Here is a 27,945-nt window from a genome sequence, read left to right as displayed (position 1 = left end):
TCTTTGAGGTAAATATCTAGTAGTGCAACTGCTCGGTCATAGGGTAGTTCTATTTTTAACTTCTTGAGGAAACTCCATACTGTTTTCCAGAGTGGCTGTACCAGCTTGCATTCCCACCAGCAGTGTAAGAGGGTTCCCCTTTCTCCACATCCTCACCAACACTTGTCGTTTCCTGACTTGTTAATTTTAGTCATTCTGACTGTAAACCTGTATTAAGCTAGTATTAAGACTAGTATTAAGTATTAATACTTATGTATTAAGTATGCCTGTTCATACTTCATGATCAGAGTTTATGTTTGCACCTATGTGTATTCTGAAGTTTGTCTGGTGGGCTTAGTAGTTCTCAAGATTTTTAGGAGATACATGCTACTTATAGCATAATATCTTTAGAAAAGTATCTCATAATTATATGTGTTTTGTTGAATTAAAATGGTATATTAAATATATACTTACCTCATTGAACAAGAATTGATCTTTCAAAGAGTTCAGAAACATTTAATTCTGAGATATGTTAAATCACAAAGCAACCATCATTACTCCCTGAAAGCCAAGCATAACCTAGAACCTGTTGAGAATAAGCATTAATTAATAAATAATGATGATTTGTTTCATGCACTAAAGTTTTTTCTAGGGATTTCTACATCAGACATTCTGTCTCCCTATTTGAAGCAGGAACTATTTAAACCAATTCAATTGAGAATTACAAACAACCTGTATTCTCTTTAGCTTTATATCCAACTTTGAAATGTATTCCACCTGTTTTCATACACATACATGTATATATGTATTTCTAAAATTGTTCTTGGGAAAGAAGAGATCTCCAATATATTTAATACATACCTTGATGAATTGAACTATAATGTGTAGTTTGAAATGTGGTAAGCATTTTACTACCTCTATTCATAATTAATGAAATTGGAAATTTCCTAAAGCCTGGATATATGGAAAGTGTCATGTCAGAAAGGAAAACTGCCTTGCTTACCAGAAGAAACAAGCTGAAGGCTTTTCCTACTTGAGAATAACAGTTACCAAATATGGATCAATGCAGAAGTTTTATCTTATCCAATTGAAATAAGATAAATTAAGACAGTTATAGTGAATTGTTTTACAAAGTAAACTGTTTCTGTAACACTTTTCTTCAAACTATGTTTCCTGCTGGTTTTACTTTAAATTACCATTTTATGAAATGATATTGATATTAGATATATTAGTTATTTTTAATTTCTTACTTGGAAAAATTAAAAATTAGTAACCTTGTGTCTGCCTCTTTTGGGGAGAAACTGTGGCTGGTTGGGAAAGTGGAGCAGGTATTTAGATGTGCAGATATGCAGAACCTGGAGTGAAAACATGGGGAGGGGGTTTGGAAGCCAAGACAGAGATGCTCATGAAGAAAGAATTGAAATATAGAACAATTGATAATTTTTAAAAGGAATTTGTAAATTATCCATTAGAAAGATATGAGGTTAAATTTAGGTGTTCGTTTGTTCATTCAGCCACCATCTTTTCACACTGTGGTGGATACTTCAAGGCACTTTCCCAAACGTGTCTAATCCTAGGAGTCACCCAGATTCTTAACAGGAGGGAGCATGGATCTAGAAACATTGAGAAATGCTGTTTTAGAAGATAGAAGTTGTGGGGGGAAAGGGGCGGGAGGCAAACCATAAGAGACTCTTTTAACTATAGAAAACAAACCAAGGGTTGCTGGAGGGAGGTGGGCAGAGGATGAGCTAAATCAGTGATGGGTATTAAGGAGGCACTTGTTGTGGGGCACCTGCATGGCTCAGTCTGTTAAACGCCCTTCTCTTGGTCTCAGCTCAGATCTTGGTCTCACAAGTTCAAGGCCTGTGTTGGGCTCCATGCTGGAGCCTACTTATCAAAAAAAAAAAAAAAAGGAAAAAAGGGAAGGTGATAAGCCACTAAAGGTGTTGTGATAAGCCACTAAATTCTACTCCTGAAACCAATATTACACTATATGTTAACTAACTAGAATTTAAATAAAAAAGAAATTGGAACCAAAAAAAAAGAATTTTTTTGAAAAAAAAAAGAATTTTTGAAATAATAATAAAACAACTTTATCTTTTCAAAGTTCTGTTTCCCAAGTTTATTAGCTGGGTTTTAATTTTAAAGAGAATGTGAATCTTCCTTGATGTATTTGTCTTTTCTTTTCCTCCAAACCAACTATTCCTTTTAAATCTTGTATATCAAATCATAACCCAACACCTCCACTAGACAAGGCATTATTCAACCTAACCTCTTGTGTCCCGGGCAAGTGCTATTGACAACTACCATGAAGGGCCAAGCACAGCACCAAGTGCTTGAGTTCAGAAAGTGTTTGCTGAATGCGCCAGCAAACAAATGAATCCCTAAATCTGACACCATCTCTTTCCATTCCTATGGTAAAAATCTTGCGTCTGACTTTTACAGACATTTGGAGAAAAGTAGTTCACCATCCCCTTTGATAGTCTTTTCTAGGTTTTGTTTTATTTTTATGTGTTAACAATTCCCTATTCAGAAGGTTTTCCCCTTATCTCTACCCTAAATCCCTTATGCTGTAGTTCAACATGCTTTTGTATTTATATATTCAGGTTATTTTTATTCAAATAAAATAAACAAGTTCTCTTTTTGTGGTAATTTTTGGCTGGGACTAATTTTCATTCTGTGATAATTAGCTGCTTTCAGTAACTTATTTTTTAAATTCATTTAGCAGCAGCAACAGAAGAACCAGAAGTGATTCCAGACCCAGCCAAGCAGACAGACAGAGTGGTGAAAATAGCAGGAATTAGTGCTGGAATTCTGGTGTTCATCCTCCTCCTCCTAGTTGTCATACTAATTGTAAAAAAAAGGTAAGGCCTGATTTTGTTCTGTCCCATTCACCTACCATTTATGTCACTAGTTTTCAAGTACTGTTTTGTTTCCTTGAGCTCTTTTGAAATAGAACAAACAAGAAGAATTGAATTTTGACAGTGTTGCCAGCATCTGAGTCTGTTTCTCATGGTTTTTAAATAAATTAAATCGCTTCTTTGCAGTTTCATTTTGGATATAAACATATACTTTTTGTCAAGTTAACTTTGAAAGTATGTATGAATTTACATTTCTCAAATGCAGAGATACTTGAGATATTCATTATCTTATATTTTGAAATGTTATTTACTAATCATGGCAAAAGTATTTCTTACACTTAGATTAAGGTCTGTGGATTAGTTTGTACTCTTACTCTATTTTGCTAAATGTTAGCTACAAGTAAGATATGAGAAGAATCTAAATATTGTGAAATTGTATATTAAATATGCACTGACTAAATATTTCAGCACATTAATATGAAAAGCCTTTTTTTTTTTATAATTGAACATTAGTCTTCTATATAATATCAACCAATATCGCCATCTCCTGGAATTCTATGAAAATATTAAGACCTACTGGATTTTAAACTGAACTCTATTCAGGAGATTAAAGTATACTCCTGCTGAAAAACCTTTCGAAGTATACAGTCTTTATGACCTGAACTTCCTTCCATTCTATAAAATGTCATTATCTGCAAGGCATTATCTTATCCTTCCAATCATACGTTTTAGATTATACTGCAGTTTGGAAGGATTTTTAAACAAGTCTTTACATGCAGAATACAGTCCTAAAATAGCTTTGTGTATAGATCTGTTTGAAAATTGTGATTATATCAAATATTAATTGATGTTGCTTACATTACATTAAATCAAATACTATTAAGATTGTTTTATACTCAAAATAAATCATTAACAGTATAGATAAGACTCATACTACATGTTTAATCATTCCATCAGAGTTTATTTTAATGTATTGCCTCTTTACAATTATCCCCTGGAGATATATATGTTGGAGAAGACACATCTGCATTAGAAACATTAGGTATGCATTATAGTGTTTTGTGTTAAATTAGCTACATACGTGCTTTCCCTAATAGTGCTTTCTCTTTTTGCTGTTGTCTACCTCTGTGGTTGGAGAATACATCACAATTGAGACAGGAAGGTTTAAGTATTTTAGTAATATGAATTTGCCAATCAAGATCAATAAAATGGCTGATTGTTACCTTTCAGATCTTACGTCTCTATTTAATTTAAATTTATATCTGCATAGTTAACTAAACTGTTCAGAGAGTTAATCAAACTTTGCTTCACAATTAAAACTATTCCAGTCCCTTCAGATTGGAAATGAGAGCATGAAATTGGTTCTCACTCAGGTAGAACTAGGTTAAACTTATTGGTTTTATTTGTTATATATTCAGCACTTTTTGTTATTGTAGCCTTCCTTATCCATGGCCCTCTGTTTCAGAAATAACAACAACAAAAAAATTGAAACATAAATTTCCTAAAGTAAACCAAAATAATCTCTAAGCATGATTATTTTTGTGTGGGTAAAATGCTCTGACAACTGTCTAAAATTGCATAATGTACAAATTTTTTCTGGTTCGTATTTTAAATGGTCGGCCTCTCTATTAAAATGCTTAATGTTTGATTTTTCATAATTATGCATTAATTGATTGTCTTTTGATAGAAAGAATGCCAGGGCTTTTGTCTCTCTTCTTACCACAACCCTTATGACTGGAAAAGCTACAATTTTATAGACAGAGAAAGTTACATATTTAGATATATTTCCTTCCAATATATAATATTAGAACTAAATTACATGAATCCCTTATCTAAGCAACTTCGTAATGACTTTTACTCATATGTAGTATGTCACACATGTATCGTGTATGATTTAATCACAAATATGTTTATTATACATACACAAAGGCATAGATTTTATAACCATATTGCATAGTATCAAGCTTAGTCAGTTTTAGTACATAATGTTTCCCTTTTAATTCACAAATTTATAATAAAAACAATGTAAAGGCAAACTATTTTAGTCTCTTATGATCTTTATTTTTATGGGAAATTAAGTTTCTCAAGACTTTATCCCTCACTGGGAATAAGATACATAGGTATATTTCTCATGTTAAAAAAAAGTTCTATGTATTTTTGAGTTTTGTGTAAAGATCTGGTTTGGAATTCAATTTAGTAAAATTTTACAGCTGAGGGTATATATAAAGTAAGTTTTGAGGCTAAGAAAAGGGATAGTGCATCTCTCAAAACACAATGTCATTTTTTTTTAATTTAAACGCTGTTGAATTATTTCCAAATGTATGCCATTTTTTCATTGGTTATGTATTATATTTTAAATGTGCAGCATGAATACATTATTAATTCCCAGCATAAATTTGAAATTATGTTTCAATACAGTAAATGTTTGTGTATGATATCATGATCACATACATCTACTGTGGAAATATCTCCGCGTATATACGGTGCATGGGGCATATGTATATTGACATAATATATGTATGTACCCCTGTACCATTAAGATATAGCAACTTGTTTAGAAATTTAGATGTCACTCTGCATATATTCTATATTAACTTAATAGATATTTATGTTTTGTATCTAAAGAAAAATAGTCAATTTAGTGTACAAGTTCTACACACAGCAGTTCCATCTGTCATGGCTTTTCGATGGTAATGGATAATATTATGCTTAACTGCATGTTGAAATACACAATCCATTTAATTTTTAAATTTTTCTGGCAGCAAGAGAAATATCAGCATGCTGTTTTCCAAATTACGTATTTTAAACTTTATTTTTCTATTGCATATCTGTCTGTTTAATTGCATGGCAAAAAAATACCTAACCAAATGCATGAGCAAATTGAAATGCAAACCAAAAAAAAACATGACTTTTATTTTATTTTATTTTACTTTATTTTATTTTATTTTTTAACGCACATTTTTCTGCTTTATTGAATGTGACAGAGTCACGCTTTTCATTCACCATTGCTTCTCTTTTTCCACTGTCTGTGATTTGCTTGCCAGGAGGAGCTACTATTCTTACTCCTACTACCTGTAAGTAGAAAACGGGTGATATACAACGTTACATGTGTTAAAGATGCAGTATCCCTTTTCAAAAAACAAGAACAAAAAAATTTAAAAATGTTTGTGATTTTGGTGATATTTTCTGGACTCTAAAATATAAAGTTCAACCATTAACTTCTTTTGTTAATCTTTTTAAAAAGGGATATTGTATTTCTGTATGTTCAGCTACTTTTAATTTTATTTATAATTTTCTGTTAGCTTTAGACTACAGCCCAAAACATCATTTATTTACTTAAGTCAGACCTGTATCTTATAAACATGATACCTCATACTACAAATCAGGTCAGGTCATAGTGACCTGTGATAACATCTTTCTCCACATTTCCAGGAATCCAGGACGGGTTATAACTTCCGGACACCTTTGGTCTGGCCATCTAGGCAAGCAGTATGCTCTTATAAAAACAAATGGATAAAACGATAATGTTGCAATGACAAAGGAACAAAAAAAAAAGTCTTTTTAGGAAAGAAAAATTGAGTTAATTTATTACAACGTCCAGCAACGATTTTATAAAACCAAGACCAAAAAGAACCCTGTGATCCTACGCAAACACACCGAGGTGTCCTCTCTTTCCTTTTCTCCTTCTAAACACTTAGCTTACCCTATACTTAGATGTGAAATGTTAGTTTGAATAAAGACAGAGAATATTGTTCCCTCTATTTCTCTAATCATCTTCAGTTTATTACCTTAGATGCCAGGGTATTCATCCAATCCAAAGGAATGATACAAAAAAAAAATTATTCTTGAACATTGCTTGATCAATTTTGATTCATCAACTTTTAAGGCTTAAGAATTGTGATTAAGTATGCTTGGAAACATTTATCCCACAGTATTTATTTTACTAGGTAAATTTAAGCTAGCTTTACAATAAAATTTGGTAAGAGTCTCAATGACTATAACAGAGGTCTGCCAGTATTTTAAATATTATAAACGCTTGGCTTCTTATAATCTGCTATAACAAGCAGGTGTAAACTAACAGCACTCTTAGCTTATTGTGATGAATCATAATATCCTTGTTAAATCATGTTTGATGAAGCCAAAGGTAATTAACTGTACCATTTCATACAATTACGGAACACTTTTCCTCTTTATAGCCCACCCATATATCCACCTGCAGAAGTTTATGCTGTTGGCTGCTTTGATAATGAAAGTCATTTGCACATCTGTCAAACTCCAGTAGTTGCAAAATGAATTGCTTAACTGTCCTGAAGTACACCATATATACATACATTATATATATATATATATATATATATATATATATATATATATATATATATATTGCACAGAGAGAGAAAAAGCATCAAACATATAGGAATCAATAAGTGTTTATAAGAATGTCAGTAAGCTTTTCATTAACCACTGATGTACCTGTAATGTTAGAATGAGATTGCCTTCTTAGTGGATGGGCATTTCTTTATACTAGGCTATATAGTAGGTTGTGATACTGTTACTGTAATACTTAGGGCTATTAGCATTAATCGTAATTCAAAAGAATGTCATAGATATATGATTTTAAAAGCTACTTAAACGTACCTAATTTAAATCTAAACATTCCTAACCTGAATTGGAGATTTTTTTAATAAAAGTAAATAAATAAATACAATTTAAAAGAAAACCAGTTGTGATCTTTGAGCTAACTTTCATAGGCATTGTCATAGTGACTGTCACTCATGATCAAAACACTTAACTCTAATAGCAATTTTTATTTTCTAGTAACCTGAATCAAAGCCTACCTCACAGGGTTGTTGTGAGGGCTAAGGTATAAAAGCTATTTGCATGGCTGGCAATAGAACAAAGGTTATATCCGCCCCCCATAATTTGTCATCTAACAAAGGTTTGTGAATCTGAAAAGTCTTTTCATTGCCATGAAAACTTTATCTGCCATACATTTGACAAGTTAGTTGCTTCTTATTTTTCCTTAATCACAAAATAGACATATAAATTATATATATTTTAAAGTAAAGCCTCAAAGTTTAAATCTGTCTTTTCTAAACACTTTGAACTCCCCATCCTCAAAATTTTAACATTATTTTTAATCCACATTTCAAGTTGTGTTATTTTTATCCAGTTCAATCTCAAATATTTTGAGGATGAATTCATTTTTCTTGTCCAAGAAACAAAGATTGGAAGTTATTCCTTAAATTGTTTTTTTACTGTTTAACACTTTTAAGGGGCAAAACATTTGTGCTGTATTCACATTCTTTTTCTCAAATTTATAACAACTAATGTTTAATTTCTAGAGCCAAGTAGATGCTTCATATTATGTACTTGTAATGTGGCATTTAAAAAAAAAAAAAAGCAACTGGATATAGTTGTAACAGCTTAGGCTCAGAACCAGGTCATTCTTCACTACTTACTAGATAAATAACCTTGGGCAAGTTATTTAACTTATCTGAGCCTCAATGAATTCATCTATACAATTAGAATCCTCTTGCTAATTGAATTAACAAATGAAAAGTGTGAAGCATATAACAGGCCTAATTCATCCATTCAGCAAGTGTTTATTGAGTGCAGGCTATGTGCCAGAGACTGCTCTAAGTGCTAGGAGTGATGGTCCTTCTCTCCATGGAACACATAGTGAGGCAACAAAAGGATACTTGCACTGATGTATGGTGAGGGTTGTCATAGGCAGAAAACACAGTGCTATAAAACTACCTAGCAGGGGAGCACCTGGGTGACTCAGTTGGTTAAGTATCCAATTCGTGATCTCAGCTCAGGTCTTGATCTCAGGGTTGTGAGTTCAAGCCTCGTTTTTGGCTTCATGCCTAGCTTTAAAAAACAAAAAAGAAAAAACAAAACAAAACAAACCACCTGGCAGGGAAACCTAACCAGAGGCATGTTGTACTGGGATCAGAAAGGCCTCCTGATGCAGTGAGAGAATGGGAGCTAACCAGATATTAGAGGAAAAGGAACATTGTAGGTCAAAGAACAAATACTTACATGACGGTCCAGAGGGAAGTTTGGAAAGTAAAGTCTATAGACAAAAATATGAACTGCTGATGCTTAATTTGCCCCATACATGGTTTCAAAAAATAGATCGACTTGAAAAAATCAGGAAATTTAACATAAATATTCTGATTCATGACTTGTCTTTAAAAGTAATTTTTAAAATCGGAGGCTCAACACTGGGATCAAATGCCAATAGTCACTTAGGCCGAGTTGCTCCCTAAATGGCTTTCCAGTTCTCCACCATCCCTACCCTTCTGTGTAATGTCTTAGCACTGGCAGCAGTCCTCATTTGTATTCCCTGTCTCAAATCGGAAAGATTGTTGCAGGGTTTTTACCCCCTAGCCTAGAAAAAAGAGATAATAACTCTTTCAATGAATACAGCAAATATTACTAATAAATGATGGTGGTAGTGGTCGTGGTAGTGATGGTGGTGGTGGTAGTTCTTGTTATACTATTGTCATCGTCTTATTACTAGTACTGTCGTTACCATTATTATTATTATTTCTTTTTAAAAAATTAATGCCATTTGCATCCTAAAACCTAGTTTCTGACTATCTTATTTAAGTGTCAAACCTGTTGTATCAATATATTGGGTGTGTGGGGTATGTACCCCCTGAGGCCAAGTACTGTAATTCTCAGGAAGAAAAATCCGGAGTAGCTCTCAAATTGCCACATTAATTTTGTAGAGGAAAAGCCCTTGGACACAAACACAACCATTAAATGAGCCTTTAAAAAATATTTGTAATATCTTTACTCTAGTACAGATACTAATGAGATTCAGAAGAATATGTCCTAGTTAATGATCTAGCTGAGAAATGGCATTTTTCAGACAACTGAGGAATAATTCCAAGGCAACATAAACTGCTACCATAAACATAATCTGGCTACTACAGGCTTTTAGAATGCCTTTATTTATATTATATATAAATTGCCTTGTTAATGTGATATAAATGTTTTATACACCTTTAATAGTTTTTTATTGCATGTTTTATGTGTAACATTCACAGAGAACCAGAATGTGTTTCACATCCTTGTTATATGAGATAAAGATGTCAATATTTGAGTAGCTCAAAAGTCTCACTCTACTAATTTCTGAATCTCCTCAGTTGCTTGCCCTGCTGCATTTATAAGACACTTCTTCAGTTAAGACTCTGCCATGTGGTTCTAAAACACATTTTTAGGATTTGACCATGGCTATAACTCAGGATTATGATCATTTGTATAATATGTCAACATTGTGTTTTCCAAACTTTTCTCAGGGTGCTTTTCTTACACGGTATATAATTTTTCCATATATATGTGTATTTGCATTAAATCTAGCAGTGGTAAATTCTGCAACTCTCCAGATTAAGTTGGGATTCATGTTATAAATATGCTGCTAAATATGTTAATGCTACACGTGTTGCATTTTTACTGAATAATAAAACAGAGAATGAAGAATGGTATTTCTTTGTGCATTTTAATTGGGTGACTCTAGTAAAATAAACTTTAAAAACTAGTCATGCTATTCCCCAGAAGAACTTCTAAAAGGTGATCAAAAGAATTAATTACCCGAAAACCAAAACTTAGCTTTAGCTTAAATTTTCCTTGAACAGTTTTACTAAGAAGTATTTGTTTATGGCTTTCATAAAGCATAGTTATAATTTATGACCATTTTAATGATACAAGAAATGAAAGGCTTCAACTGACCGCTTGAATGTTGAAATATCCATATGACGAATAGTTTTATAGCTACCAGCAGATGTTGTTTGAATATCAAACCTAATTCCTGAAATTAGGAAACTTGGAGATTCCAAACTACATCTGTATATATATTCTTATCCAAGCTTTCTTGAACTACTTACTGCTGGTGTCAACTCTCCTTCGAACCTCACACTAAGGTTTCCCATTTGTATTTGCCTTGGCAGCAAGCTTGCTAAAAAGCGCAAAGACGCCATGGGGAACACCCGCCAGGAGATGACTCACATGGTGAATGCTATGGACCGAAGTTATGCGGATCAGAGCACTCTGCATGCAGAAGATCCTCTTTCCATCACCTTCATGGACCAGCATAATTTCAGTCCAAGATGTAAGTTCTTCATTAAAATTTTAATAAGTGATTTTGAAGCCCTTTAAATCACTTTGAATTCAACACATTACCTTTGAATAGTGAGGAAAAAGTGAAACAGAGATGGACAAAGCAGCCAGAAAGAGAAAAAAGTGATGGGGAATATTATAGAATTTTTAAGAGGACTTGTTTTCAGTCTTGATACTGGATTTAGTTTAACTGCAAACTGTATGACTTTTATTACTGTATCATAAAAGATATTCATATACTACTGAAAACCGAATCATATGTCATTGCTTAAGTTGAAATACTTGATTGCCTACATAAAATTAGTCACTTCAGAATTTATTTATAATTATTTTGCCATTTGAGTCTTCTTCCGTGTAAGATAAAGTTCCTTTAGAACTTTAACATCATAATTCTTTCTGGGAATTATTGGCATGGGTAAAATTATTCTCTTATTCTACAAAGACTCCTGGAGAATTTCAATAATAAAACGTTAACTAGGGGAAGGAAGAGACTACATGCTCTTAAGTATCTGATGTGAAATCCAAATTTTTACTTGAACTGGGAGATTGGCAGGGAATGCTAAAATCCATCCATCCATCCATCTGTTCGTCCATATTAAAAATTCCTAATGTTGATCTATAAAGGCAGGACTTTTAACACATTACCCTAAAGTACTCCTCAATGGCGGATGATTTGAATAATTGCCCCACAATCAATATTACTGTTTATCTTCAAATTTCCTATGAATTTTATATTCTGTTCTATAGCACTGTGTTTATTTTGGTTCTTAAATTTTAAGTGAAATTACCTGACTGTTTCTTCAAACCCTCATGTAAAAGTGATGCATGAGGGAGGTAAATCATGGGTATCCTTGGCCATGCATATACAGAGGCATTCTGCCACAGACTCCAGAGATTGCTTACTCCAGTCTGAAACATGTATATAAGGAAAGAAGCTAACAAAATAAGTATTATTTCCTATACAGATTATACACATATGTAATGGTGAGGTTGAGAAAATAAAGTATTTGTAGGTTGTGTGTGTTTATGTCTTTTCAGAAAGGGAAGGTGTTTTTCCTGAAATGTTCAGCTTGGAGAAAAGTTTCCTTGATGTGTATAATAGCTATAATGCTGTATGAGTCATTTTGGAATTTAATTTTAATCATGATAGGGCCTTTTTCATCTGTTTTACTTCTATTTCACTATAAGTGATAGAGAACAACATAAAATATTATTTTTGTTGAAAATAAGTTTTGCTGAAAATATGGATGTACCATTTCTCTAACCACTTGATTTAATAATTAATCAAAAGGGATTTGAAAGCATTTTTGTTCCCCAAACTTTTCTACCTATTGCCTATGCTAGTACTTTATTAGGAAGCTTGAATTCAACAGTGTAACTAACTAAAGATATCCACTTACAAACTTGGAAGAAGGATTAACTCTTATTTCTTACAGCTTGCTGTAAAAAATTTATTTGGAATGAAAATGAGATCATTATTTCTCTAAGTATCTTGCACTTGAGAGATCTAAATGGGTCCCACCCCCCATTTTATGATCTTTATAATGTCCAGTTGAATCTTCCTGGCTTTTAAAATTGAGCAGAATACTGAACTTTAATTATAGGCACCTTTCCTGGTGTTTTGAGATAACCCAAGCTGAAAAAGAGAATTTTATCTTTGCAGGTTATAATAATCAAAGAAAGTTGAATAGTTGTCTTTCTTAAGATAGCAAAAATCTGTTTTAAAGGAAAAATGTAAAATACAACTTTAGGGCAATATATTCCTTCATGAGCTCTGTTTTCCTGCAGTGCCCAATGATCCACTTGTGCCGACTGCTGTGTTAGGTGAGGCCCTAATTCTTTATCATTCTTTCTTGCATGGATCACACATCCTTGCATGAGTTATAGCTTTGTCTACACAGTAATTATTTACAGTGTAGGAAGCAGCTTGATTTTGAAAATTAAGTCATGATCTTATCATGTTGTCATCAAAACAATCAGATCTAATGGATTTCAAATTAGTAAAATGCTTTTTTTAAAACAACATATTTTTAAAGTCTTGGTTCTGTTAGATTTGGAGCAAAAGTACAGTGACCCTTAGTAGATGACTAACATTTACATATGCAGGTTAGCAGAATGACCCAAATGCACCCATCTCAGAGGCCAATGCTACCTAAATGATTAGTTTATATATAAAAATCTACTTGATGGAAAGATTTTTCTCAATCCTCCTAAATTTATAGCAACTAAAGAACACTTTTCCAAGGAAACATTAAGAATGTGTGCATTTGCTTTACTTTTGTCTTTATTAAGAATTTATAAGTGCAGGTAAAGTTACTACAATATTGATGTGGAGTTCTGCATTTTATATGCATCTTATGTGATGTGTTATCCTTCAAGAAATCTAGAATAAGCCAAGGTTTACCACTATACAACATCTAAGACAAATGGTATTGCTAGTGATGAATAAGGCCTTTTCAAATGTAAAATTAATGTTTAACTGTATATTTAAGAATGGAAAGAGTTTCATTTTAATTTGTACTCTATTCCTTGACTAATTACACACCAATGATTCATGACCAGCTTGCTTATATGTTAAGAAGTTCTGTATTAGTTTTACCCCTGTGTTTCTAATATTTAAGATATAACCAAAAAATATGGAAATTGCCAGGTAAATATATCTTAAAAGTTCCCAATTCTCATTAAATATAAAAATTCAAATTTCTTGTGAACATAAAACTTTATCTTACATTTAATGTGCATTTTTATTTTCCATGTATTCAACATTTAAGTACATTTTTAAAATATTTGGGAACCATACATTTTACTAAAATAATTATTAAACTTACAATTTTATAATATAAAGAATATATATTCTGAAACAATCTGGAAGTCAATGTTCTCTTTCTCTGATTGTACTCTCCTTTTGAGGTCCACACCAATAATGGCAGGGAAGTAAACTGGGGAAGTCATCCCAGTGGGTGCCCAATCATGTAGGGAGGAGCCAGGAATCATGATCATTGGAATGGCACCAAATGCCTCTGAAAATGTCATCTTCTGTTAAGCAGAATGCTGTAGAATGCTGTCAGCATCAAATTAATAAATAAAATTCAATTAAAATATTAAAAACTCACTGAGGAAAACTTAGTTACCTAAATGTTAAAATTTCATTACGGTAATATTCTAGGAAAATGTTGAATTGGGTCCAAGTCTCAGTTCTCCTGGGGACTCACAATAGGAACGTATGAAAGAGCCTTATGTCTTCGCTTTCCCATCTGTAAACTTTGTCACAGCTTTGTAAAAAGAAAATGAAATAATATATGTGAATTTTACAAACTGTAACGTTTAAAAGATTATTGTAGCAATTTTCCCTGTGAAAAGGGATATTTATGTTTAAGGAAGGCTAGCGTTAACACAATAGTCATAAAATCTATCCATATAAGCAGTTGTTATGCATTTTATTTCATTTTGAAAGTCAAGCTGGTTGATTTTTTTTTAAAAATTATTCTTTAAAAGCTAAATCTCATTAATCATATCAGATGTAGAAATGATTTGTTGCATTTTTCATCATTCTTGGAATCATAGTGTTTACAGTTATTTTGCATCCACTTGATTTTGTATTTGTAAAGCAATTTTTGAAATCTTCAAATATTGCTTGATATTAATACCTACGTACTGATCTTAAAAGCTCTTCAAAACTTTTCATATTGATTCATATTTTTGTTTTTTTGTGTTTTACTGCTTCATTGGGTTAAAGTCCCTATAACTGGTAAGTGCATTGCAAAGAATTCTAGAAAACCTTTCCATCAGGGATATATTCAAAGTTATTATTCTTAAATGTGTGATAAGGATAATGATTAGAACATGTACTCTCCCTACTAGCGACATTATTAGGTGGTGTAATGAGGTGGAAATGTATTGAGATTAATAATTCATATGTGATTATTTTAATGAATACTGCTCATTGTATTAATGTGTTAAAGCTTAATGCAAAACAAAAAGCACTGTCTATTTCATCTTGGACATGCCATGTAAGATTTGGAATATGGGTGAATTCTTTGTTTCTCATTGAGCCTTTTACAACTGTGAATATGCCGCTGCTCCGGCAGGTATGATATGAGGTCTGGGGCTGCCGCATTCCAGCTTGGGTGATTGTATTTTGCCTCTCCGACATTATCTGTCCTCTTCTCATCCTAAATTGTATATTCTGTGACAGTGCCCAAATCAGTGGCTTCTCAATTTAATTTTTATGTTAACCTTTATGTCAATCTATCGATTGTAATATTTTAGCAAAGATAGATCAGTTGAGTGTAGTCTCATAGGAAGTAAAGGAAGCTCATGAATCATGTTTGCTAGCAAATGTTGGTGTGTAGAGGGGTGGGCAAAACCTGATACGAGTGGTTAGGTCACAACAGAATTCACCAGGGTTTTTTTGGAATCAATGTGATATTTTTAGAAGTAAATGCCAAAAAAAAAGAGAAAGAAAGAAAAGAAAAAGAAACAGGGAAAAAAAAAAACATTCAGCCTAATAAGGGGAAGTAAAATAAGTGCAATCAAACTAAATTACAGACGCACACAAATCTGATTGTGGGGTTCTTTTTTTTTTTTCCCCCTTCTCCAGGAAGAAAAAATGTTTATCATGGGGACAACAATTCATTTTTTGCCATATCCTATTTGTAGAGTTGGTGATAGAGCAGGCAAATGTACCAGCACTTGAAATATGTTTAACTGTTAATTAAATATCGCTCTCTACAGTATGCATTATCATTATAAACAAAGGTTCCCCTAAGAGTGTACTTTCTCTTCTGTTAATGAATATGGCAGTATAATGCTTTCCAAAATAACACCCCTTAAAACATTTGTTTTTTTTTTTTAAAGTGGTAAGTTTCAATGTGGTAAATATAAGCATGTTTTTTCTCATTGTAATGATTAGTGCTGTGGTCATTAAAATAATATTTATTCTTCATAGGTATAATGTTCTTGTTTATTTCTTCCCTTGACATAAAGAGACTTAAAAGTTTCATTTTCAGCTAATAACACAATGGGGATGGAGACTACACTTAAATATGGGTGGTGAGGGGTTCAGTCTATTTTAACGAATTCATTCACTGATGTATTTACTGAGTGACTACTTTGCGCCAGTCACGAGGAATAAAAAGACAACTGTGACTCTCTACACTTAAAGCATTCAGAATTTAGTGAAAAGAAAGAGATCAGGAAACAAATGTCTAAAATACAGACTCAGGGAGAGGACACATAGACAGGAGGCCATGGGAACATAACAAAGGAGCCATGTAGCTCAGCTTGGATGGGTCAGGGAAGAATTCCAGAGGAATGGCCAATGCATTTTGCCCCAGAGACGTACCCTAGTTTCTTTCTCACAGCGGCCGCAGAAGTCAAAATAGACTTACAATAAAAGCAACAACCATCATAATAACCTAAAGGAGTAGAGACAGTATAAATGCACATATAACCCGGCTAATGGATACAGTGGGGCCCGGGGATGATTCTGTAGAACGCCTGTGTTTCCCAGTCAGGACTGTCCCATGCTTAGAAGCCCCAGGTGGCAGAATAGGCCCACAAGGCTACAGAGAACAGCCCTATGGGGATGGGTTGCCTAGATGGGGTCTGTGAGCGAGGTTGGGATATGGTGGGGAAGGCATGTGTTCAGTTTACCCGCCAATGAAAACACCTCTCCAGTTGACAACTTGATCTTCTGGTCCTACTCTATGCTGCTGTGACCGCAGATACAAGAAAAAGGAAGAACACAGCAAAATCTCCCACTTATACTTTCTAAAAATGGATCATATGTCTACATCTCACAGCATCCGTTATCTCACTGACATAAACATAATATACTCTGACCTCATCCCTTGAGCTGATGTGAAAGGCTTTGTCTTTGTAGGGAAGCCGCCCTAGATCTAGGCTATATTTCTTTTTTCTTCCTCCTGTTATCAGAAAAATCTTAAGTTCTTACAGTCTTCTTTGCATTGATATATATTAAACAAGATAACTTTGTCTTTTTTTTAATCTTCTGGAATCTGAAAACTGCCAGATGAGAACCACAGTGCCACAGCAGAGTCCAGTCGTCTTCTAGATGTACCTCGCTACCTCTGTGAGGGGACAGAATCCCCTTACCAGACGGGACAGCTGCACCCAGCCATCAGGGTTGCCGACCTCCTGCAGCACATTAATCTCATGAAGACATCAGACAGCTATGGGTTCAAAGAGGAATATGAGGTGAAAGTTTCAATGCTGTGTTAAATTTTATTTCTAATCATAATAGTGGAATTTTCCATTTTTTTCTCCCTTTAACATCACAAGGAGTGGAGTCTACTCCGTGGACTCTCTAATCTTGTGTCTCTGAGAATATTCTCAAATGTGTATGCGGGGAGAAGGGGTAGACGGAGTTGAAAGAGAGGGCACTTTCTGGGTCGAAATTCACTCGAAGAATTCTTAAATGTTGGATTCCAGAATGTTACTGTGCTCTTTAAAAACCACTTTGTTAGACCTTATATTTCCCTCCTGAAAAGTCTGTTAACAGGATCCTTTGAGTCCCACTGTATCACCACAGATTCAGCCATTTGAATGACAGAAGCAGTAGGTACTTCTCTGCCTCTTTGCTTGTTGACCTGTGTTGAGAAGTGGGGTCGATATGTGTGTTCTAAAGGTACTGCTTGTCACTCGTAGTTTTGTGTGTGGCTTATTGGTTGAAGGTGGCCGGGAAGAAAAACAGAGCACTGCGAATCTAGACAACATTAAGAAGCCAAAAGAAGGATGTGGGAAATTCTTCTTCCAACTTCATTTCCCCTTCCTCCTAAATCCAAAATACAAGTATAAGTCATACTGCACAGGAAGTGGTTTACACTGAACATCTCAATAAACATAATACAGCAAAAAGGACAAAGTTCCTTTGCCGCTCGGCATTTACTGAGAAGTGTCAGCCTCGGGCACAGAAGGACATTCCTCCACCTCCATACTCACAACCTCCGTATACACGTGTTTAAAGTGAAAGAATCCAAGCAGTACTTGACTTTGAAAGACCACCTCCAATGCGTTCGACTGCATGAAGAATCTTTGAAGTCTGTATTTTATTTAGATTGCTGACATCCCTGAGTTTGGGAGCAAATAAAATTAGCTGTGAATTGTGAAAGTTGGTTTTCAGTACACACCGGAAACACTATGCCGGGGCAACACTATAGTGCAAGGAATTACAAGATTCTGCCAGAGCTGGGTTTTTTTGTTCATTTCATGTGCATTCCTGTGTACCTCACTTCAAAAACCGTTGATTCTTTGAAGACCCCATTTCCTGTGTTGAGCAAAGTTTAAGTGTTACTGCAAAAAGAAATCTGTACCCATATTTTAAATTGCTGCATATGGTAATTAAACCAGTCAGCAAATTCATCTGTTCCAAGATCCTTGGACATGGGGACTCTTTTTAATTTTCATATGGTCCCTTGTTGTAGAGACTCAGTCCTTTTCATGATCTTCAAAGAAACCGAAATGGGAGGTATTGCACACGATTTAATGAATAATTATGGGGGAAAACAGGTTTTCTTTTTCCTGTTATAAATGCTAAGGGAAAAACATTTGAAAGAGACTCATTAAAAATAGTTTTGACGTTTTGATGCTTTCTCTACTTCCACCTCTCAGAATTGTAGCAATCCTAAATTTGAAATCGTTTCAAGCTTCTTTTTTTTCCCTAAAGTTGTTTTTTGTCCTTATTTTGAACTCAGTCCAATGCAAAATGAACAAGTAGGAGTCCAACAAACAAGCTTTGAGATCTGAAAAGAGAACTTGTTTGCTCCTCTAGGACTCCCTTCCTCCCTGAGAAAAGTGGCTTTTATTATTTTGGTCTTCAGAACAGATAAACCTGATCCAAGAAAAGGAGTTAAATTCAGTCTTCTTGTCACTTTCTTTTTCCAGAGCTTCTTTGAAGGACAGTCTGCATCTTGGGATGTAGCTAAAAAAGACCAAAATAGAGCAAAAAATCGATATGGAAACATTATAGCATGTAAGTTCTCATTCAACGCTTGCTGAATGTAAATATCGTGTGTAGAAGATAAATATTAAGTAGCAAGTCCTCCGGATGTGGGTGTAAACTTTTAAAAAATCCCAGAGGGTGGCACATCTGTTTATAAAGTCATCTATTTAATATTAAAACAGCATTGGCTATTGGCAGTGACTCTGAAGTTGTCGTCGTCTTCCTTAATTAAATTGACTCAGACTCTTCACCCTGTGGAGATAACATGCTGTTTGATTTTATGTTTGCACGTAAACACGTGAGGGTGTTATGGACAGCAGAGTATCAGGATAATGAAAAACAAAGGTCTTTTCAGTGATAAATTGCTTTAACACTTCTACCAAACATACTCAAGGCCAGAGTGTTATTCTTTCCATATAACCTTTATTTCTTCCGTGGACCGAGTGCCCAAACTCCTGCCGCTCCGTGTTCCTTGTTAGTAGGGACTTCATTAGCTTCAAGGTATTGGCATGGGTTTAAATAAATCGGTTATCCTATGAAACCACAGGAATGGTAAGGAAAGTAGCATAGTTTAGTTTGTAACCAGCTAGTGATGTACTTGGCCCACTCAGATCGCCATTTAAATTATTTTAAAATATCTTCTGAATACATCAGAATTCAACCTTGACTCCCAAGAAGTAAGAAGTCGAGAGCAGAGGTTTCAAAATTCACTCTCTCGTTCTGTGGCCCATTTGCTGTAAAGTGCAGCAGGAATGGGTCCCACCCGTTTAAAACCAGATCTAAGAAGGAAAATTAGAAGTTAAAACGAGTTCAGTCCTTTAGACAAATCCATGACTCCAAATGATGATTCATCGGACATTCCCATGGTCCCTCAAAACTTCCTAACTATGAAGATGCTAGTCATTGAAGCTTTATTAACAGAATATTATAATAAGTACTGAGCTCATCAAACTTCTTGTATTTCTTTAAGGAAATTCGAATAGTAGCCTATTATACATAAGCTATCAGCAACCCCTGAATTATTTCAACTCTCTACGGAGGTCATTGTCTCGGAACAGAGGGGAAATTTAATAGCTTTATTTTATTGTTTAAAAACTTTAGATGACCACTCCAGAGTAATTCTGCAACCTGTTGAAGATGATCCTTCTTCTGATTACATTAATGCCAACTATATAGATGTAAGTATTTTTATAGTTTGGTGTGCCCAGTTTGTTGGCTTATATATGTGAATCTTTTTGCTTGTTATTACCTATAAAGTGATTGCTAGCTTTTTAAAATAAAGAACAAACTGTACACTTTTCCTTGTTCTACGTCCTAGTACTCACTGACGCTGTTGTGCTTTCTTTCACACCTGACTTTGGTTTGGGCTGTAGATTTGGCTGTACAGGGATGTAAGTACCACTATATGTAAATAACAGCACCCTATTATAAATATTTAATATAACTCCTCTTAATTACAGTTCTTACTAATGCTTAATACTAGTTACCTCTGCATGCTTCACCTAAGTAGCCTCATACGGTATATCTATGTTCATTTTTTTGTAACTCCTTTACATGTGTGAAGATCTATTTTACCTCCTTCCCTTTGCTATGTTTAGAAAAACAGGACCCTTTTTAGCTTTTGACAAGTTATGATGTACTCGAGTTTTATTTGTTGATGATTTCTGTTTCTGGTTTTTATTCTTCCCCTCCCCCAAACATGTGAGAAGCTGGATAGTATGATGTGTATTAGTGTTTCTGAAATTTTACTTTTTACATTTGACTTCTAATGTTAAAAATGGGTAGGAAGACTATTTTGTCGTGTGTGGTATTGGCCTGTTAAAGTATTAAAATGACTTAGGCAAAATCATTTCTAAATTGCATTTGTAAAATATACATATCACACATATATATCGAATCATGCAAACCAAAAAGCTTGTTTTGGTCACAGGTTTCCACTGTTACATTTTGGTTACAAACGTATCTACATGCAAATTGTTGATTTAATGGAAAGTAATTAGCAAATCAAAGATAAAATATTGTCAAGGAAGTAGGAATACTACATTACATGTAAGAAGGACAGGCTCTTTATTCATATTTCCTGGTTCAAAATTATGCTGGAAATCTTGGGACTGTTGCTTCCCTTCTCTGTGCCTCAATTTCCTCCTCTGTGCAGTGGGGATAATAATAGTAGTACGCACCTCATCATTTTATGATGACGATTAAATGAAGTAATGCATGTTGAACAGTCAGCGCAATACCTAGCACATACAAAGCACTCATGAAATGTCAGCTCTTTTTAAATAATTCGTCCTAAGTGTGCTGAGATTAATCAGTTCAAGACATGCATTAATTGTAAGGCAAAAGGCAGAAGTACCAACTATTGCAGCATATATGTTGTATGCATTTATAGTTATATAAAACATATGAAGATTAGGCCCCAACTTTGTCTGATTTCCATAAATAGGAAATGACCTCTGTCACATTTATTAAGTTCATGTTTTATAGTTTTTTTGTGAACCGTCATCATTGATATCTTTGAATTAATTAATCTTATTACATAAAAGTCTCTGAGTATATTGGTAAAAATTCTGATCATTTGACTCTCATTCAATATTTTAAATTTATCAGACATCTCAAAAGAGAAAGCTAAGCTAATGGTCCACTCTTTAGAATAAGAAATTCAACAGTTTTGTGACGAATTTGTACTTGTTCATACCTATTCAGTTTAACCTTGGTTTTCTGCCAAGACATATACACTGGAGCCTTGTTACAATACTACTTTATGGTTCATATGGTAAAACTGTGTTCTAAATGAGACTGTGTTGTTATCCAGTCATTCTGTTAAGACCCCAGTGTATTTTGGCTGATTACTACCCAATTCCACAATGTTCCCTTACCCGTTAGTTTATTATACTTACGACTCTTCTGTAATTGGTAAATTTTTCATGAAAAACGGGAGATGAAATGCTTATAGAGCTTGGGAAAAATTTTTCCATGAAAAATTGTACTATTTGGTATAAGAAGAAATAGAAAACTTCCAAACTGGCAGCAGTATGATGCTCAGCCTATTAAGTTTTAGATTGGAGATCTTCGTTTATGTGCATCGAGTTGCCCACACCAAATGTGGACAAATTGTACCACAGGCTTTTGCTAAAGTCCTTTGATAAATACAAAACAAATTCAAAGCTTGACCCTATTATACCATTAAGAGTTGTACTACTGAGGATGTACTGGAATTCAAATCAAATGAGAGCAACTAACAACTTATTTCTTATCAGGAATAATTTCTTTGTTGAAACAGTATTAAATGTTGAACCACCTAAAGCTCTTGGCACACTAAAAAGAAAAAAGTGCTAAATTTTTTGTTCAGGATAAGATGCATTTTATTTAAAACTCTTCTTTCCCTATATATGTGTGTACCTGTAATTATGTGTGTGTAAACTAATATTATCAGCACACACAAAATAGTTCTGGCAGATTCCTGAACATATTATAGTACAGGAATATTCTCTAAAATAGCTCAGCAGGACTCTGACTTAATGCACACATGCATTGTCCAGCTCTAACATTGGAATGTTCTGTTATTTTTTTATGGTTCTAATATGTCGTTGTCCATTTGTAATGCAGTGTGTTGTACTTTTGGATGATAAGATGAGAATTAATATTTTTGAACACTATTTGCCAGGAATGAATGACTAAAGATTAACATGAAGGCATAAACATTTTAGTAAAACCAAATAATATCTACAAGGTTATTCCCTAGCAAACAAAACTCAATTATGCAATACATATTCTAATCTGAGCCCTTAAAGCATTTAATTTTTGTTTTATGCTTACCTTTCAGATAACCTAGGTTTGAGAAGTGAACTATGAGTTCACTACTCATTTCTGGACTTTTTACTATAACTTAATCTTAACAGGTGGTTGTCTTCATCTTTTTATGCCTTCATTCATGTATTTCTGATACCGATGTAAAATGATAACCAATTTGTTCTCCTATTTTAGGGCTACCAGAGACCAAGCCACTACATTGCAACTCAAGGTAAAACATTGCCTTTTTAAATGTTGTAGAGTAATCAAACTTGTTTATTCATCCATATGGTGTTGGTTTGGTTTTGGGTTGGGGGTTTTTTTGGGGGAGAGGGGTGGCATTTTATCTGACTTAACTGAAAAAAAAGATCAGATCATTGGAGTGAGCTCATGCTCTTTATTCATTTGTGTAATACAAATTGTTTTATCTGTGTAAAGCACATATAAACTAAAGCTGGATTTATTTTTTAATTAAAATAAAAGAGAAGCTGCTGATTTGTGATTTGGGTTTTGGTATTCTGATACCCCAGAACACACTAGTCAATAGTGCTGGTCACAGGAGTTACTTTTGATGAAAGCAAGAGAGCTCTCACCTTGTATAAGTTGCCCTTTTTTTTTTTTGGTAGTGAGGTCTGCGGTCCTGGAATGGAGTATTATCCAAGACCGAGATTGTTATAATGAGATGTTAGACTGTCTTCCGGCAAATTTTTTACAAGTCAAGACTGAGACAAAACAAAGGACTAAAGGGAACTCCATCAAGTTCATTCTGTGTAGAAAATAAGAAAAAGGCAGAGAAATCTTGTTATAGTGGCACAGTGGGGAATAAGAGCATCCGAAAACACCTTTAGTTATCTCTCCAGATTGACCACTGGCCATCAGAAGAGAAACCTGCACATCTATTTATTTCTTAAAAGAGGGAAATAAAGCAAGAGCTCTGTTTGCTGTTTTGACAGAGATCATTTTCTGAATATTTTCACGTATCTTTGGATTAACTGAGTTGAATTTTAAGCTCTTCAAAGTTAAAGATCATCCATTGTGAACAATATCCTAGGTTTATTTGCTTGTGGCACTGAGTAGAGTATAACTCAGTAGATGCTTAAGCAGTCTGGAGATGATAATGTAAGGTTGGGATGCGTGCTTATATGTATGGATGTTTCTTCATTAACCCCTAAACACGCACTGTTTTATAAATGATGTGGGTATATTTGTTAATATATGCCATTTGGTTGATAGTGGAAATAAGACTTCCTATTTTTAACATATATGTGAAGATACATCAAACTAACTTAGTGACAGGTGTAAGTACCCTAAAATCTAGTGATATCTTCTTCTATATGGGAAGTATAGAAGGTAAATGGAAAAAAAAAAAAAACTTGTATATGCCTATGTTTTTGCTGTAGTGTGAATTTAGATACAAACTGAATTTAAGTAATTTCAGTGACATTTTGTGTTAGACCTTTAATATTATTTTTTGTTTTTTTTAGTTTGCTGTGATTTGTGCCTTATGCATATTTCTTACCACTTATTTCTTCCAACCACAAAATTTCTCTGATAACATAATATTCAAATTAATTTCTTCAAAGGCCCAGTTCATGAAACAGTATATGATTTCTGGAGAATGATCTGGCAAGAACAATCTGCCTGCATTGTGATGGTTACAAATTTAGTAGAGGTTGGCCGGGTAAGAGAAAACAAATTTCTTTTTTCTTGATCACAAAACATGAGTATAAGTTGAGTAGCCAAACATAGCACACTTAAAATAGAATCTCATTGAATTGTTTTAAAAATTCATAGGCATTTAAATTGACTGCTCCTCAGTGGACCTTTGATGGCTGAGAAAGTATTTGATTTCTTATTGAGTAATGAAAGAAACTTCGACTTTGTTCTAGATTCTAATTGTATCATTGGACTTATATATCATAATGAGACTGCACAAAGTTTTTCTGTTTATTGTGTAATACATTCTTTTATCTCATACATAGTTTTTTTTTTTTAACTATATTTTTACTGTAACCTAAAGAGTTACCGCTGGAATTAAGTCATCTTGGGTAATGTGTAATCAGGCCCGCTTATATATGCTTTTTGTCGTTTAGGTTAAATGCTACAAGTATTGGCCTGATGATACTGAAGTTTATGGTGACTTCAAAGTAACCTGTGTGGAAATGGAGCCACTTGCTGAATATGTAGTTAGGACATTCACCCTGGAAAGGGTAAGTACCCTAAAATTCTCTTTATTTAAAATATGTTTATTGAAATTTTTTTTCTCCTGAAGTCCCCATCATGATTTGTTTTGATGATGCTATAAAATCCATTTATTCATTCATTCATTCCACAAATATTTATTCAAGAGCATGCCATGTGCCAGGCATGTTTGTAAACCTTGGGATACATATTAAATACATAAATGATTTCTGTTTTGAAAGGTTGTCTAGAATCATGTGAAAAATCACAAAACTAGAAAATCAGAGAAAAATCAATAGAAAAAAAATAAATATAAACCAAAAACCAGTGAGAAAGAATAAATGAAATCAAAAAAGCTAGTTCCTTGAAAAGATCAATAAAAGAACTAAACCACTGTCAATTCTAAATGAGGGACAATCAAAACTATGCAATATTAGAAAACACAAAAAGGATATAACTACAGTTTTTTACTTGCTGTTGGGAAAGGGATAAAAAATATTACATGTAACCTTGGAGACAGATTTTATTCTAAATACCCTTATGGTCTAGTAAATACTGATTTTCAAAATTTGACCCAAGAAGACTTAGAAAACTGAACAGATGATAGAAGAAAATAGAATCTTAAAATTTACCATTGAAATTTCACCATGGTTTTATAGTTGAGGTTTCTTTAAGTTTTAAAGAATAGTTAATGCTTATGTTAGTAAAACTATTTAGACCATAGAGACCCAACTAAGTATATTTTAAAAGCTAGCATAACTGTGATAACAGAACCATGTAAAGATGACACTCTCTCAAGCTCTCCTCTCTCCTCTTGATCTTTTTTAAAATCAATTTCTCTCTTCCTCCCTCCCCCACCTCCCCCCTCCGTGCATACACTTTGTAGACCAATTTCATTCAAGAACATGCTTGAAAAAACTTCAAAATAAAATATTGAAAATTTGAAACCCAGCTGTGAATTAAGAAAATGTCACAACATGATCTATAATGATTGTTTTCTAGGAATGCAAGGCTATTACACCTGTGGTAGGAGATCTAGCCAAATATTTCATCGCATCTTCATCAAGGGAGCAAAACATATGATTTTATTAATAGATATTATAATGTACTTAATTTTACTTAAAAGGAGTTTATAAAAATAATCTATATGAGGAAAATAAGGAGGTTACTTGAACATGGTAAAGGTGATTCAGTAACCAATAGCATGCATATTAAGGAGTGAAAACCCTAAAGGCATTGCTCTGTAATCAGGAGTGTGATGTAATCAGTCTCACTGGTATTCAAAATTTGGGGAAGTTCTAGTAATGAAATAAGACAAAAAAAGGAATAAATTGCTTAACTATTAGTAAAGATAAGATTATTTTTACATGAAATTATTTTATACCAAGAAAACTAGAGATATTTTAAAATGGAACTACTAATCACTGACGGGGCTGATTCAAGGTAAGTATTCATAAAATGGTAGCTTTTCTGGATATTAGCGGTAAACAGACGTAGACATTAAAAAATCTCTTTCACAATAATAAAAAATTCTAAAGTATCTAGGAATAGATTCAACAAAGATAAAGGTCCTAAGTGACTAAGTTCTCAAACATGTATTAAAAGACACGAAATACGATGTGAGTCAGTAAGTGGAGGCATACACCATGGCCCAGAATGGGGGTATTTTATATTAATACCACTTTCTGTAGTTAACTTCATACTAATTGGAACATCATTGGATTTTTATTTTTAATTTGTCTTCTTGTTATTTAGAACTGGAAAAGAGTAGTTTTTTTGAAAACCACATATTTGAAAATTTAAAAGCAGTAGAAATAGAAAATAGAAAGAGCAGTAAGGGAACATGCCTTGCCAGATATTAAAAAGAACTTTTTACTGAAGTTTACTAAAAAGAACAAGGCCTTCATGCCCAGCAAGTGCCTCCAGTGAAAGGATTAATATGGAGGAGGTGAGTAACTGTCTGAAATCAGGTCTTGGGACAATTTTGATCTTCCTCACTGGAGTTGACTTGAAAAGTCAAAGTGATTTTTTCATTTGCATGATTCCATGAGAGTGTTTATCATTGTCATTATTGTAATTATCTGTTGAGCCCCAATTTGTGTAGGAACTAGAACCAGAAAGAATAATAAGACCTGATCACTGGCTTCCAAGGCTTTGGTGCTATTGGTTGGTCTGTCTGTATAGGACAGAATCTAAACTTTCTCAATGTGGTTCATTTATTTCCTGACATTTTTCTTGCTGTTCTGATTGAACAAGTGAGGTAGAGATAGCACAGATAGCTCACAGTGCCACTGGAATTATATAGATTACTGTGGGGGGTTGGGGGCTACAAATGTGATTCCTAAAAATAAACCCCATAGCATTCTATCTATGCTCTCTAAGCTCTGCTAACACAATCTAGAGGCTTCTTCAACCAAAAAGAAGGGCTTTGAGGTGTGCATTTAAAAGTTCTCTTAAATTAACCCAATAGGAAAGAGGCATGACAATGATGCTTCCCATTCATAGTATTTTTGTTACTATAAATAATACTCGGTGCTGCATTATTTCACAGAATTAGGAAAAATCATTTGCCCAAAGAACAGTTCAGCTGTCTGTATATTTTTACAAAACCATCTCAAATAGCGCTGTCCTGGAAAATCCCCGCGTGCTGTGCTCCAAAACCATTTTCAACATGGATAAGCAAGGCATTAAAATCTTTTTGAGGTGAGAAGCTAGAAAGTTGCTTTTATTCACCACTCGAAAACTCAGTGCCTCAGGTCAACAGGGCAGCATTTTAGCTTTCCCATTTTTTTTTCCTTTTCTCCTAATCATTTTATGTGTTGTCATTCCAAGTAAGGAGCAAACTGTCGAGGTAAATAAGAATTTACACAGAGTTATAGAACTGAGCAAGCCTTCTAATTGTCTTCCTTTGGCAGGCGTCTGACAATAAAGCTGAGCTCCTCTACCGTGTCAGGCCAGCATCCTTTTTCAGAAAAAGCGTGATCTTTGATACATTCTTTGGTGTGTTTGGTTTATGGTTTTGGTTTTTTTTCATTGTCA

The 27,945-nt window shown here is 33.8% G+C and overlaps 1 protein-coding gene across 3 annotated transcripts in view; it reads left to right on the top strand.

Annotated features, from left to right (window-relative positions):
• The window catches only part of PTPRK (protein tyrosine phosphatase receptor type K), a 541,453-nt gene that overhangs the window by 499,120 nt on the left and 14,388 nt on the right, over positions 1-27,945 (top strand). The window contains exons 14-23 of one of the 3 annotated variants that reach the window (XM_045805583.2): positions 2,705-2,843; positions 10,802-10,962; positions 12,759-12,794; positions 14,707-14,718; positions 17,005-17,189; positions 18,876-18,963; positions 20,035-20,111; positions 22,921-22,957; positions 24,309-24,406; positions 24,819-24,935. In XM_045805583.2, coding sequence (XP_045661539.1) covers positions 2,705-2,843; positions 10,802-10,962; positions 12,759-12,794; positions 14,707-14,718; positions 17,005-17,189; positions 18,876-18,963; positions 20,035-20,111; positions 22,921-22,957; positions 24,309-24,406; positions 24,819-24,935 — 950 coding nt within the window. The remainder of the gene's footprint in view (positions 1-2,704; positions 2,844-10,801; positions 10,963-12,758; positions 12,795-14,706; positions 14,719-17,004; positions 17,190-18,875; positions 18,964-20,034; positions 20,112-22,920; positions 22,958-24,308; positions 24,407-24,818; positions 24,936-27,945) is intronic. The other 2 variants (XM_045805582.2, XM_045805581.2) reach the window with 2 other exon arrangements.

The sequence above is a fragment of the Ursus americanus genome, chromosome 11 (assembly GCF_024610735.1).
Source record: "Ursus americanus isolate L20-20 chromosome 11, mUrsAme1.1.p, whole genome shotgun sequence".
NCBI lineage: Eukaryota > Metazoa > Chordata > Mammalia > Carnivora > Ursidae > Ursus > Ursus americanus.
Note: the sequence above shows the minus strand (reverse complement) of the source record. Positions and strands in the feature narration are given on the sequence as shown.